At 46.6% G+C, this 13,241-nt stretch overlaps 1 protein-coding gene across 1 annotated transcript; it reads left to right on the top strand.

Annotated features, from left to right (window-relative positions):
- Positions 1-3,898: 3,898 nt before the first annotated feature.
- TLNRD1 (talin rod domain containing 1) lies at positions 3,899-7,353 on the top strand. The gene has a single exon (XM_084214135.1). The coding sequence runs from the start codon at positions 5,515-5,517 to the stop codon at positions 6,580-6,582; it is 1,068 nt and encodes a 355-aa protein (XP_084070261.1). The 5' UTR covers positions 3,899-5,514; the 3' UTR covers positions 6,583-7,353.
- The last annotated feature ends 5,888 nt before the right edge of the window (positions 7,354-13,241 follow it).

Raw genomic sequence — 13,241 nt, 5'->3', positions numbered from 1 at the left:
GGAGGGATGTCTGCATGTGTAGACAGCAGGCAAAAACAAGAAGCAAAAAGCCATTGTCAGCTGTATTCACATAAAACATGGCACAGCTGTCCATTCAGAGCAAGAGGAGTTTTGTAGCTGCATTTTCCTTTTCATAAAAATGTGTCTCTTTTCCACCTTGATGTATTAAATGTCCATGGTAACAGCAGGGGACAATCAATTGATTATATACAGCAAACGGTGAAAACAGTGCAATAAATAATGAATAAAAGGACAACAAAAGAAAAACCTCTTTTGCTGTATTACCTTTCAGTTGAGAAACAGGAACTGACCAGCATCCCACTACTGGGATATTTACATTAATGTTGTCTACATAATGAATTGGTTCTTACCTTTGATACTGTGGTTTCAACTATGCCATATTAAAAAAAACAAAAACAAACCACCAGAACATCAGATTAATTAAACCTTTATGTGAAAGCCCACCCACTATCCTAAAACCTATTTATTTATAGACAAAAGAAACAAAACTTGTGACTGTGTTTGCACTTTGCTGTCTCAAGTGCCTAGTTAACTGTTCCTCCAGATCTGTGTTTTTGGCTACAAGCAGACCAGTTCTCAGGTTGCATCCCAGTGCATCAACCATGGCTACCTCTGCAGACCCGAGGCAGACCCAGACCTCACAGTTTAATCTCTCATGAAGTAATGGCTGTAAGTACTGACCACAAAACACTTACTCAGCACCAAAGCATTTAAGACAAAATAGATCTTAAGAACAATAAGCTGGTCATTCTTGGAAACTTGCCTTTCCTTCTGTGTGACTTACACTGCTGCAGAGAGGAAGGCCCATCTTCATCCACCCTCTTCTGCAAACTCTGCTTTGGTATTGAAGTATTTCTTCCATCAGTCCCTGCCAACTTTATCCTCCTATGATTTTCAGTTTACAGCCTGACAAACCAGCTGCATCCCTCAGAACTGGAGCTATCATTCCTATAATTACCACCTCATGGGTTTAGTCACATACAGCTGACACAGGGGAACCAGTGAATTGCCTTTTATTCCTTCATCAGCTAGCTCCCTATTAGGTTAGATCAATACATCTATACAGGAAAGTAATATAAAGAAGTACAACCCACCATATAGTAACTTCCTCTCACCCACCTGGCCACATACAGTGCTCATGAAATTATTACAACTTGGTATTCTTCAGCTATTACTCAACAGTGGCTACACTGGCAAAAATCAATTCCTCCTTCACAATAAAATATTTTACTAAGCAATAAAAGGACCAAGTTCTTTCAGACGATTCAGGAAAGAAGGCTGCAGCCTCCAGATTCTGTTGTACTAAGCACAATGCAAAATAAAGATCAATGTGACAAAAGAAGAGCTCATACAAGTAAGCCAATCTTCTGTACACTACTAAGCCACGTTAAAAAGCCTTTTAATCCCTTGTATCTGACAATGCCTGCTGGTTTGAACCCCAGAGAGTTAATTCATTCAGACTCTGTCAGTGAAATCTTTTCAAAGCCAAACATGGCCACCTGATTGTCACATCGCCCAAGTTTCTATACCAATTCAGTGAGCTGCCCAAGCCCAGTGAAATTAGCACTGAAATTAATGGGTATCAACACATCCTCCTTGAAAGAGACATGCACAAGACTTAGGAAGGAAATACCCACCCAAACATCACTGGGTACACGTCTCCTCAAACACAGAGATGCCTGTACTGGCACTTTAAAGCACACACCCTGCTCAGGGTACCAGCCCAGGAGAATCCACCTCCAAGGCTGCTTTTCAGAATGAGACTGCATGTTCATGGGAGACACAGACTAAGAGGGGATCCAGCTAGGCCAGGTGTACCCAGGCAGCAACCCTACAGTCTGTAGGATGGATCTAACAGGGACCTGCTCCAGGAAAAGCCACTTGCATGGTAAAAATGACTAATGAAGGTGGTATTTTCTACACTATTTTTTCAAAAAGCAAAAGCCAGGTCACTCTTCCCCAAACATTTAATATGCAGAAAAACTAAACACCAAGGGCTACTATGGGAGGACAATGGCATTTGGAAGACTTCCTTGGACACTGTCCACATGTAACACCTACTACAGGACAAAAATTACCAGTTTTCCCCCTGGCTAATACCAAGGCAGATAAGGACTGTATCAGCCTGGTGGATAGGTTAGAAGAGCTAGAAAAAAAATTTGCTTTCTATCGTAGCAGCTACTAAGAGCTTTGGTCAGGAACTGCCACAGTTAAGGCCCAGCTGGGTTTCTGTGGAGGGAGACTGGTGGAGGAGGCACTGCAGGACCTGTCCAAACCAAGGATCTCTCCCCTTTGTCCTTGGGGCATGGCACAAATCACACAGAGCATCATGGCAGGCAGCAGCATCTAAAAATGGAAAAGATTATTAGGTCATATAATAATCTTCTAGCCAGGGATGAGACCTATGTTTTCTAAAATGAAATCTTTCAAACCCTAATTAAATGTAGTCAATCCTCATTAAAGATAAACTAGGTTAATATTTATGAGAGACATTCCTTGTGCTGGATACTATCTCACCTCATTTAAGGACGTATCTGGAAATACTTTGAAATATGGTTCAGCTGGCTTCTTCTGCCCATTGATTTCTATTTTTCAGAGCACTCTGAAATCATTCCTATTTATACTTTTGAAAACAAGTTGCTGGCAGTAAGCCAAAATTGTTTAGGCCCAAATCATGACCTTCCTTGAAACTGCTATAATCTGACTCAAGTAAACAGAATTTCCCTCACACTGTTTTTGTGAGGAGGGATGGGTGGAGAACTGCCCTATTTTTGACACACCCATAGACCAGCATCTACCCCTTTCCTCAAGCCTGGCTTTATGGTAAAGGCTTCCCCTGCCCCCCAAATATGTACAACCTGCTAACCCCCCCCTTTCACATCTGTGTTCATCCTGCTCATATCCTGCTCTACAAGGAGAAGGCCAAAGGTTCTTCTAGCCAATGGCTAAGAATATGTGCAAATGAACTTGTCTAAAGCTCTTTAAATGTATGGAATCCATTTGGTGGGCTCTGTTTGTGCCAGGATATTGTTGGAGCTGACCTGCAACTGCAAGTGAGGAATCTGGTTCAATTTCCATTTATTTCAAGGTCACTTATACCCCTGCAGCCGTAGGAATGTAGCAGGATGTTAACTGTGAATTGGGACAAATGTACTTCTGGAGCTCTGTAACCTGCTCAATGCATTGTAAATGCCTAGAAATAGGCAGCTGACTTAAAAAGAGAATTCTGATTTAAAGGTGCAAAATAATGTTATTATTTAGCTGCAGCTTAAGCTACAGTAAAATACATAACAAATGTACGATGTGGTTTCAATGTGGGCTTTGATTAATCAGAATTATATTGATGCAGATACTGTGCATCTGATGAGTGCCTCAGGTTTACTGAGCGTCACATCTTGCTTTTGACAAGAATGCAAAAGTTCTCGGTGTGCTGCAGAATGGAAACAGATTAGAGGAAGTCTTGGTAGAGCTTTCAGTACACAGCAGTGTCAGTAGGTTTACATTTTCCCTGCTGAAGTCTAATAAACAGTAACCAGTGTTCAAAAACAGCGACAAAACCAGGAGAGCAACAGACCAAATTCGTCTTCATCGGTTTAAAATCTGGGTCAAGGCCTGCGCTGAGAGCAGTATTTGTGTGTAAAGAGAGCTGCAGCAGTCGCCCATCCCGCGTTTTCAGCACTCCCGACGGCCAGCCCGGCCCGGGTACCCGGAGCCCCGCGGGATGAGCGGCGGGCCCGCGCTCCGAGCCCGGTGCCTCGGGCTCTGCCCCTCGGTGCCGGCTGGCACAGGGACGGGTTCTGCCCCCCGGACCGGGACAGCCCGACACGGGCGCTGCCCGGCGGGCCGGGAGCTCCGAGCGGAACGCCGCACTCACCTGGCGGGCTGCCCGGGGCAGGGGCCGGGCGGGGAGCGGCACCCGGGCCGGGGCTGGGGCGGCTCCTCGCTCTCCGCTATCCGACCGCTCCGTGCGCCCCCGGCCGCGCTCTCCCGGCGGCCGCTGTCCGGCTGCCTCTCGCCTTCCTCGCAGGGGCCTCTCGCTCCGGCGCCCCCGCTGTCTGTTTATTCGCGGAGCCCCTCCGGAGCCCTGCGCGGCGGGGACGGGGCAGCGGCGGCGGCGGGCGGGCGGTGCCGGCGCTGCTGCCCCCTCCGCCTGGGAGGAGCGAGCGGCGGCGGGCGCGGAGCGGCGGCGGGGGGAGGGCAGGATTTAAACGAAGGGCGGTGACACCGCACAAAAGATTTCGATAGGCTCAAGTGAGGTTACAGCAAAGGCAGCGGGGCGGGGGAGCTCCCCCGGAGCCGTGCAGCGTCTGGCTGGCAGCGCCGTCGCAGCCGCCGCTTCCCAGTAGTTTGTCTGAAAGCCTGAGGAAGGGAATTTAAGATTTCCTAGCTCTCTCCTTTTTTTTTTTTCCTCTCTTTCATTTTTTTTTTTTTTCCCTGGGAGTTGGCTGTTCAGCCAGGGAAGATGGCAGGAGGAGCGCAAGGCCGGGCGGGTCGCAGCATCCGCGACTGCAGCCCGCGGCCACCACCCTTGTTTGCGGGAAGAGCCTAAGTTGGTGCGGCGGCGGCCACCGCGGGAGCCGGCGAGGAGGGCCCGGGGCGCAGGGGATGGACGGCGGCGGGGAGCGAGCGCGCAGCGGCCGCGTGAATGATCGCGGCAGGAAGGAGTGAGGCAGCGGCAAAGGAAGGGGAACGGATCCGTCCGCCCGCCCCAGCACCCGGATCCGGTGGAGCTTTTTTTTTTTTACCCCCTCTTCTCTTTCTTCTTATTTTTTTTTCCTTCCCCCCGCGGTCCCCCGCGTCCCGGCTCCCCGCCGTGCCCCTCTCTCCTCCCGGGCCGGCTCCCCGCGGGTGCGCGGCGGGGCCGTGCGGGGCGGGCGGGCCACACCCTCCGCGGCGCTTCCTGCGAGCCGGGGCCGCGGCGGGCGCCGGGGGCGGCACATGGTGCGCAGCCGCCGCCCCTCCGGCCCCTGCGAGCTGCGCCCGGCGGGCGCTCCCCGACCGGAGGCGCCGGGGGCGCGGTAGCAACTTGGAGGGCTGCGCCCCTGCCCCAACTCCGCGCGGCGGCGGAGCGTCCCTGAGGCATCGCGTCTGGTAAAGGGAACTTCGCGCAGGATCCCGCTGCCGGGGAGCCGGACGAGACGGTGGAAGGAAGGCGAGCCAGCGTTCGAGAAGGAAAGGAGAAACAAAATTACGTATTTTTAGCTAAAGGATGCCAGACCGGGGCCCGGGGGCGCCCGGCGAGCGCCGCCCCGCCGCGGGAGCGCCGTAGGAGCGGAGGCTGGCGCCGGAGCGGGGCGGGCGCCCCGGCCGAGCTCGCTCCCCGAGCAGCGGCAGCCCCGGCGCCCAGAGCCTTTTCTTGCCTCCCGGCGATTAATGGAATGATGTTGCGGAAAAGGCAGAGCGATCCTGCCGGGCTCAGTCGGGACTGCTCGGGCGGCGGCGGAGGCGGCAGCAGCGGGGTAGCGAGCGGCATGCGAGTGCCCCCCCGGCGCTATGGCTAGCGGTGGCTCCGGCAAGTCCAGCAGCGAGGTCTCCGGCGGCGGCATCCCCAGCAGCAGCTCCCTGCAGAGGAAAAAGCTCATCTCTATCTGCGACCACTGCAAGATCAAGATGCAACTGGTGGCCGATCTGCTTCTGCTGTCGAGCGAGACCAGGCCGGTGAACACCGAGAGTCTGTCTGTCTTCGGTGAGTCCTTTGAGAAGTGCAGGGACACGATCATTGCTAGGACCAAAGGACTCTCCATCTTGACCCATGACGTCCAGAGCCAGCTCAACATGGGACGCTTCGGGGAGGTGGGAGAAAGCCTGATGGAGATGGGGGAGCTGGTGGTCTCCCTGACCGAGTGCTCTGCCCACGCTGCCTACCTGGCTGCGGTGGAGATTCCAGGGGCCCAGCCTGCCATGCCTGGCTTGGTGGATCGCTACAAGGTGACCCGGTGTAGGCATGAGGTGGAGCACGGCTGCGGGGTCTTGAAGACCACCCCTTTGGCAGATATGAGCCCTCAGCTCCTGCTGGAGGTTTCTCAGAACATGTCCAAGAACTTGAAATTCCTGACAGACGCCTGCGTGCTGGCCAGTGAGAAATCCAAGGATAAATTTGCTAAGGAGCAGTTCAAACTCAGTGTCAAATGTATGAGCACCAGCGCCTCTGCCCTCTTGGCCTGTGTCAAGGAGGTCAAGACCTCGCCCAGCGAGCTGACCAGGAACCGGTGCGTCTTGTTCAGTGGACCTTTGGTGCAGTCTGTCTATGCTCTGGTGGGCTTTGCCACTGAGCCCCAGTTTTTGGGTAAAGCTGCCACCATTAATCCAGAGGGCAAAGCTGTGCAAACCGCCATCCTAGGAGGAGCCATGAGTGTGGTATCTGCTTGTGTGCTCCTGACCCAATGCCTCAGGGATATAGCCCAACACCCCGAAAGTAGCACCAAAATGAGCGATTACAGGGAACGGTTGAGGAACTCAGCTTGCGCCGTCTCGGATGGTTGCAACCTGCTATCTCAGGCACTAAGAGAAAGATCTTCACCCAGGACTTTACCGCCAGTGAACTCCAATTCTGTGAATTAACCCCCTCATCTTCTGTTTAGATCCCAGTCATTGCTAAAGGAAAATAATATCCCACCTCCTCGCCCCTTTTTTGTATACCAAAGAATTTGCTTGGATGAGCCCAATCCTTTGATTTCATGTGGTGAAGAAGCAGAACGTATTCAAACTATATGTACTAATAAAGGTAGCCAGTTTTGGCTTCTTTTTATTTTACTTTAAAGTTAAGCGAGTATCTGCAGATAAATTTTCCTTTATTCAACAAGGTCTTCACGCAAGTGGTAAAACTGTTTCAAAGTTTTTTATATTTGGGGAGGTGGGGGTATCTTAGAAAAAGGAGAAAAAAAAGAGCTTTAATCGCGCTGGGTGCGGTTTTTAAAGTTTGTCTTGTCTTGTCTTCCGAAATTTCCCTTCTAAATTTTGCTGTTCGGTTGTGCAGGAAAAAGGTTACCTCAGTTCTAACTCATTTAAAAAAAATGAAAAAACCCAACAACACATAGATGATGGATGTAGCTACTATTTTGTTTGTTTTTGTTTTGTATGACTTTTTTTTATTTTGCATCAAGTGTTAGGTTAGAAGTGCATTTGGTGTGTAGGAGTGGAAGGACTGGAGGTTGTGATTATGTTTTCCATGTGTTGATTTCCAAACTGGGGGAAAAGCTACTGTGAGTGTTTAAACAAACAAACAAAATTACACTATAACAAAAGTGATTTTTAATTTTTTTCCAATGTCAGTTTTTATCTTGCATGTACTGGAGTATTTATTTCATCTATTAAAATGTTATGTTTCTCAGATGCTTTTCTGTGAATCTTTTAATACTTGAATAATTGAACAACTTAGGCCTGTTTGTATTGTATGTCATTTCCCCCAGGGAATGGGTGGTACAAACCTAAGTTCTAGACAGCAGCATACAGGCTTCAATTCAGTTCTTTTATTTTCATAAATACTGTCCCTTTCCCAGTACTACCCCTAGCACACAGAGCTACTCCAGTTGTATCTGTGGGCAGCTGGGCAGTGCTGCATACACTGGGATTGCTGTGCACTGGGACTGCTCTGCAGAGCACTGGTGATTGCTGCAGCAGGGCACAGCCTGGCTTTGCTTGTCTTTATCAGCATTTGGTGCTACCTTTTGAGAAGGTTTTGTATTTTAACTCTTGCAGGTGTTGTGGGCCATCTCTGTGTTAAATCTATGAATTTCAGCATGATTTCTTAAAAACCTTTGCTGGTTAGCCTGGCGTGTGCCGTACGTCTTCTTGGGATTGTGAAGGTTTGCTGGAGTGGGTACTTTAATTCCTCAGAGGTTTGTGTTGGAGGTCCTCAGTGGAGATTTCTGTCACAGCAGTTAGAGTTTGGTGTTGTAGATTACAGGAGACCATGGCTAGCTTTTGAGGTGCAGCCGACCACCAGTTGAATTCCTTGGGAGGTGAGTGGAGCTTAGTGCATACTGCAGTAGTTCCCAGAGCTGCAGTGATGAATGTTGTCAGCCTGGCCCTGTGAGATCTGTTGCCTTCTATATGTTCTGTTAAATAGAAGAGCAGATCTTCTGGAAAGGAGGTTTTGTTTCTCTGTCCTGCTCCGTTGCATAATTGGGTTTTTTAATAGCTCTGCAGATCGAACCATGTTGAAAGCTATTGGCATCTTAAAATGTTACTGTGACTTAAACCTCAACAAATTCTGTCCTATTTATTCCTTTGAAGAAGGAAACCTTTGGGCTTTGGGTATGGAATGGACCTGGAATAGTGAAAGGTCTTTGTGTTATAGCATTATTGTTTCTCTTGCATATGATGCTTTTACTTAAGTGCAGTGAACCATCATTGGGTAGTGGACAGACACATCTGTTGGAGGAGATAAAAGCTACATCTGTATCTTCAGGGTTAGAGAGAAATAATTCCTTAAGTGGACCTCTCTGTTAGGTTTTGTTTATATTTAAGTGGAATTTTTCTGACTTCAGTGAATTGTATGAACAATTCTTAGCCATAATCAGCCCGGGCTGCGCTCCTTCGGGGTGGGATGTTCTCGCCATGCAGTGTGTGCTGCAGAGGCGTGGGTGCCACAGCTATTTGGTGAAGTATAGAACTCCTCTAACTCTTCTTTACTAAATAAATCTGTGCACACAGTGTTCTAACTTTGGGATGCCTCCACAGGTGTTTGCTGAGGCTCTCAGGTGTGCACACACAAACCTTGTCCCATCAGTACGGCAGGAGCAGCTGTAGGCATCCCAACCTGTGGCTCTGTGCTGGGTGCAGTCTCTGCTCAGCTGCCTTCGGATCTCCCTCCCTCGCGTGTCTCCGTGGGAGCTGAGGCGCCTCCCCAGTGCCTGTTCCTCCTTTTCTTTTCCGCCGGGGCTCTGGGGAAGGAGGAAAAGGGGCAGTGTTCAGGATGTGCTATCTCCTGCCGCAGACAGGAGGTGAGGAACCCGCCCCACCCTTCCTGTGCGGGATCCCTTTGGGGCAGGATCCGTGCGGGACGTGCAGGGATGGGCTGGGAGCTGCAGGGCACAGCTACAGCCAGCATCCTTTAGCTCCAGGGCTCTGCAGGTACTGTCACCTCCATGGTGCAGCCTCCTCCTGCCAGATAGAAATCAGAGAATTCTGAAGAGTAGCTCTGCAGCACGTCTGACAAAAAAAAAGGAATGTCCCACTGGCTCTTTTGATGTTTCTGCTTATTAGTTTTTGGTGCTGCTGAACTAATTAGATCCTTTTTGATTCATTTGTACATTATTGAGATTATATGGATCGCAGTACAGCCTCCTTATTACCTCTGCACTGAGGTAATAGGAAAGGCACTGTGTTATTAACGATGATAACGCTGATTTCTGTTGTGGTAAGATCTTGTTTGAAGTGGTTTAGTGCAATTTTTGTTTTAACAAGGTTACTGTAGATTCTTCCTCCCCTTTCTTATTATATTTTTAAGTGAGGTACATGCATACATATATAAATAAGTACGTATCTTCTTCTTTTTTTAATACTGAAAGAAACCAGACTGCCTTAGGTGTCCCTTTGCTTTTGAGCTGTGTGAGTTCAGGAAAGATTCAGTTTTATAAATTAAGTGGGAAATGTAGCCAGGCCATGATTTTTTAACAGGCTGATAAAAAAAAACATATACACAAATAGTAAATTCACCAAAGTAACTTCCTGTAATGTTTTAAAACAATAGTAATTTTAACAGTTTAAAATGTTCAATCATTTTTTTTGAGAGTACAGCTCACACAAAGGGAGGCACACACTGCACCCTGGCCTCAGCTCAACGCTTTATCTGTCAAAATCTGTGCTACTCATGTAATTAGCACAGCAAACTTGAAAAAAAAAGTTTTGACGCCAATGAGCACAACTTGCACATTGTGGCATTCTTCTGAGCTGAAAAAAGTGGGGTCCCACTACTAAGTGTGAATATATGTATCTTTTAAATGCAGTAGTGCCACATTATAGACTTAATGTATATTGTGATAATTATTTGGAATTTGTTCTGATAGAATATTAATTCTGACACAAGACATTAGTTCAGTAGGTAGATTCATGCTGTTTGCTTACTTTGTACTCTCTGGGCCAGAAGAAATACAAAATGGATGAGTTTTCAGGGTGCACTTGCAAGGCCCATCGAGGTCAGTGATTATCACTTGGCACCATCCTTAGGCTCCTGCTTCCAAATCTTCCACACCATTTAAATGAGCAGGTACTGTGACTAGTGCATCACGGGCTGACACAAGCATGAGATGTTTTCTGATGTGGAGTCTTGGAGGAAAAAAAAAGTTTTAGGGTGCTTGTATCACATATGTCATAGACTACTCTAATAGTGCATTTAATAAAATGGTTAACTTATTTCTAAAGACATTATGCAATGCACATTTGTAGCCAAAAACAACGCTATCCCCACCACACGAGAAGTAAGCTTGTTTTTTAAATGTAATAATTTTTTAACGGGGAAGAAGCTGCCACCTTTGTATTGTCTGTAAATTTGATACTATCTTGTGGTTGCTTCTTCAGCATGGGGAAGGTCATTATTGATGTAATAATACAGCAGCTGAGTTCGAGTTTGAGATCAGAGCAATGTGTTTTCTGATTCTAAAAAAAGTAAGTTCTGTAAGGCAACCAGTAAGCCAGCAGCAGAATGCTATTGGAAAGCAAGTACACTATTTAAGGGAACTTGCAAATGTAAAGCATGTTATTTTTCAAAACTAAGAAAGAAAAAAAAAAAAAAAGACCCTGGGTCAGATAATTCCCTTCACTTTTTACCACAGGAAATGATCAAAGTAGCAGAAAATCTGCTCTTTTTGGCCAAACTTCTGTCAGAGACAGAAGGGGTCCAGCCAACACATGGTGTATGCAGCCTTGCAGTAACAGGGGATGTGGCTGATGGGAAAGGAGGTGGGACCAGAAAAAATCTGTAGGGCAATACCTCTTATTAAACCCACAGGAATTTTCCTATTCTAGATAAAACAGCGGCTGATCCAATAAAGCAAATCTCAGACAGCAGAGCCTTTCTCTGGGGGCTGTCAGGAGGCTGGGAGGGAGGACGTGGGGCTGGGAGTGTTTGGGATGCTCTGTGTTCAGCAGCTGTGCTGCTGCAGGGAACCAGAGGTCTCTAGGGCGGCCCTAAGATATGTAAGAAGCACAGGCACAACGTGTACCTGCCAGAACAGTTTGGTGGGAAGAGAAGGGGTTGGGGTTTATCTTTCCTTGCTTTCTTCCCTGTCAGGTTCTCTCCCGACTTCACAAGCAGAAGCAGATGGTAGGGGCCAGTACATTTTCCTTCTTTGTTCTTGCTGCCTGTGAAAGGTGCCAGATGGGCAATGATAAAGATAGAAATTCTCTTCCTGTAGCCCAGGGATAGCGGAAAACGCAGAGCTTCAAGGCTGCCCTATCCACACAGGATCACCATAACATGTTTTTTTGGGCCCACTGTTTCACTCTTTGATTTTTTGCCAAGAAACTGACAGAAAATCCCAATGGCAACTTGACAGGGGCATTGAGGACCAGTTAAATATTTCCCATATGACACCAAACCACCACCAGGTTTGGATCATTCACAAATGATCCAAAAAGGGGATGGGCTAGGTCAGATCTACATATGAATAACTCAGAAAATTGAATACTGTATACTCTGAGGTGTTTACTTATATGGGAATTAGAATTACCATATTTTCTATATGTAAAACTAGTTCAAAAGTGTATTTAATTTACATAATTAGCAGCAGTACTCAGAACCATCTTCTTAATGAAGACAGACATCTATGGACATGAAGGGCCTTTTCCATGACTTTAATTAAATACTGATGTTTTCCAAAGTATGTTCAAATATTAAGGGTTGTTTTTTGTGTGGCAAAGTAAGGAATTACATACTGATTTTCATTAATCTGAATATTTTCCTAGAGCGGGTTTTATTGTGCTTGAGTCCTTTGAACCTAAGAGCGTTTTTTATTTTGTTTTTTTAAAACCATGCAGAGTATGATGCTATATTCCAACAAGTCAAAAGCAGCATTTCAAGATTAATGCAGAGATTCCTGGGGTCTTTTGTCAGCTTGCCAGGCTCTTGTTCCTGTTCTAACGTAATTCTTTATAATTTCCTTTTATGTTAATAAAGACTTCTTGTGGCTGTAAAAGTTGAAGTTGTCTCACTCCATAGACAGCCTGGTTCTTATGTAGATACTATTTAGATTATTTAGAAATCCTGCTGGTTGCCAGATGGAGCTCTTCTGGGTTTTATGTTAAATACTTGGAAAGCTAAATAGCTTGATTTTCCTCTCCTCCCTCCCTCAATAAAATAAATACTTGAAAAGTGATTACTAACAACTTGCTTAAATTCAATTTTAAAATCAAATTATTTTCAGCTGAAGTGACTGGAAGTACGAGATGGCTCAGAGCAGCTGGGTTTTGGTCTGACTTACCTATCAAGATCTTAGACCAGCAGTTTTGTTTGGGCAGCAGGAACCTGAACTTTAGTCTGGGGGTAGAGAACACAGCCCTGGAGCCTGCTGGGCACTGGCACTGATGAACTTCTGTTTCATACTGAATGCACACCAGGTGTCCCCCAGGTCACAGAGAAGGTGCTTGGGAAGCACGGGGAGTCAATGTCCCACTAACCATAATTCTGTTGTTGGCAACTTACAAAATGTCAAGAGAGCAAGTCTGGCCCTTGGGGTTATGGTTTTAAGCACAGAGTGAGACATTTCCTTTTCCTAGTCAATTTTTTCAGTATGTATTGATTCTGTCTGGTTCACAGTACATATAGGAAGTCTCTCAATTGGCTGTTCAGGTGCACTTTGGCCCCTGTTTGCATTCTGACCATGCACAGAATGGAAAAATGTGAGAAAAGTCATCTTGATCTATATAGAGAGTGACAAATTATAGGCCCTGCAGCACTTCTGAATTGGAGTGCAGTTAATGCTCTGGTCTTATTTAAATGCTTCAAATTTAGTCAATGTTTAAAAATTTACTTTCTGTTTAAAAATTTACTATGAAATCAATCTGTTCTGGCTATATTAGATACATAGTTCAAAAACTTTATCCTCTTTCATCATCTTAGAGTAGTCATTGGTCTAAAACTCTTCAATCTCTGGGTCTGGCTTAAAAAACAAAAAGAAACTGAGCCCTGTATTTCACTTTTAGTACTTTTGAAAGCTTTAAAGCTAATGAGTTGACCTATTTTTAAATTACAGAGCATGGAAAAATAATGGATGTATTCT

This window comes from Fringilla coelebs, assembly GCF_963513975.1.
Source record: "Fringilla coelebs genome assembly, chromosome: 12".
Classification (NCBI taxonomy): Eukaryota; Metazoa; Chordata; class Aves; order Passeriformes; family Fringillidae; genus Fringilla; species Fringilla coelebs.
This window is presented reverse-complemented; position numbering and strand designations above follow the sequence as displayed.

Excerpts from the sequence above, each read along its gene's own strand:
- TLNRD1 (XM_084214135.1), top strand. The coding sequence starts at position 5,515 with ATGGCTAGCGGTGGCTCCGGCAAGTCCAGCAGCGAGGTCTCCGGCGGC.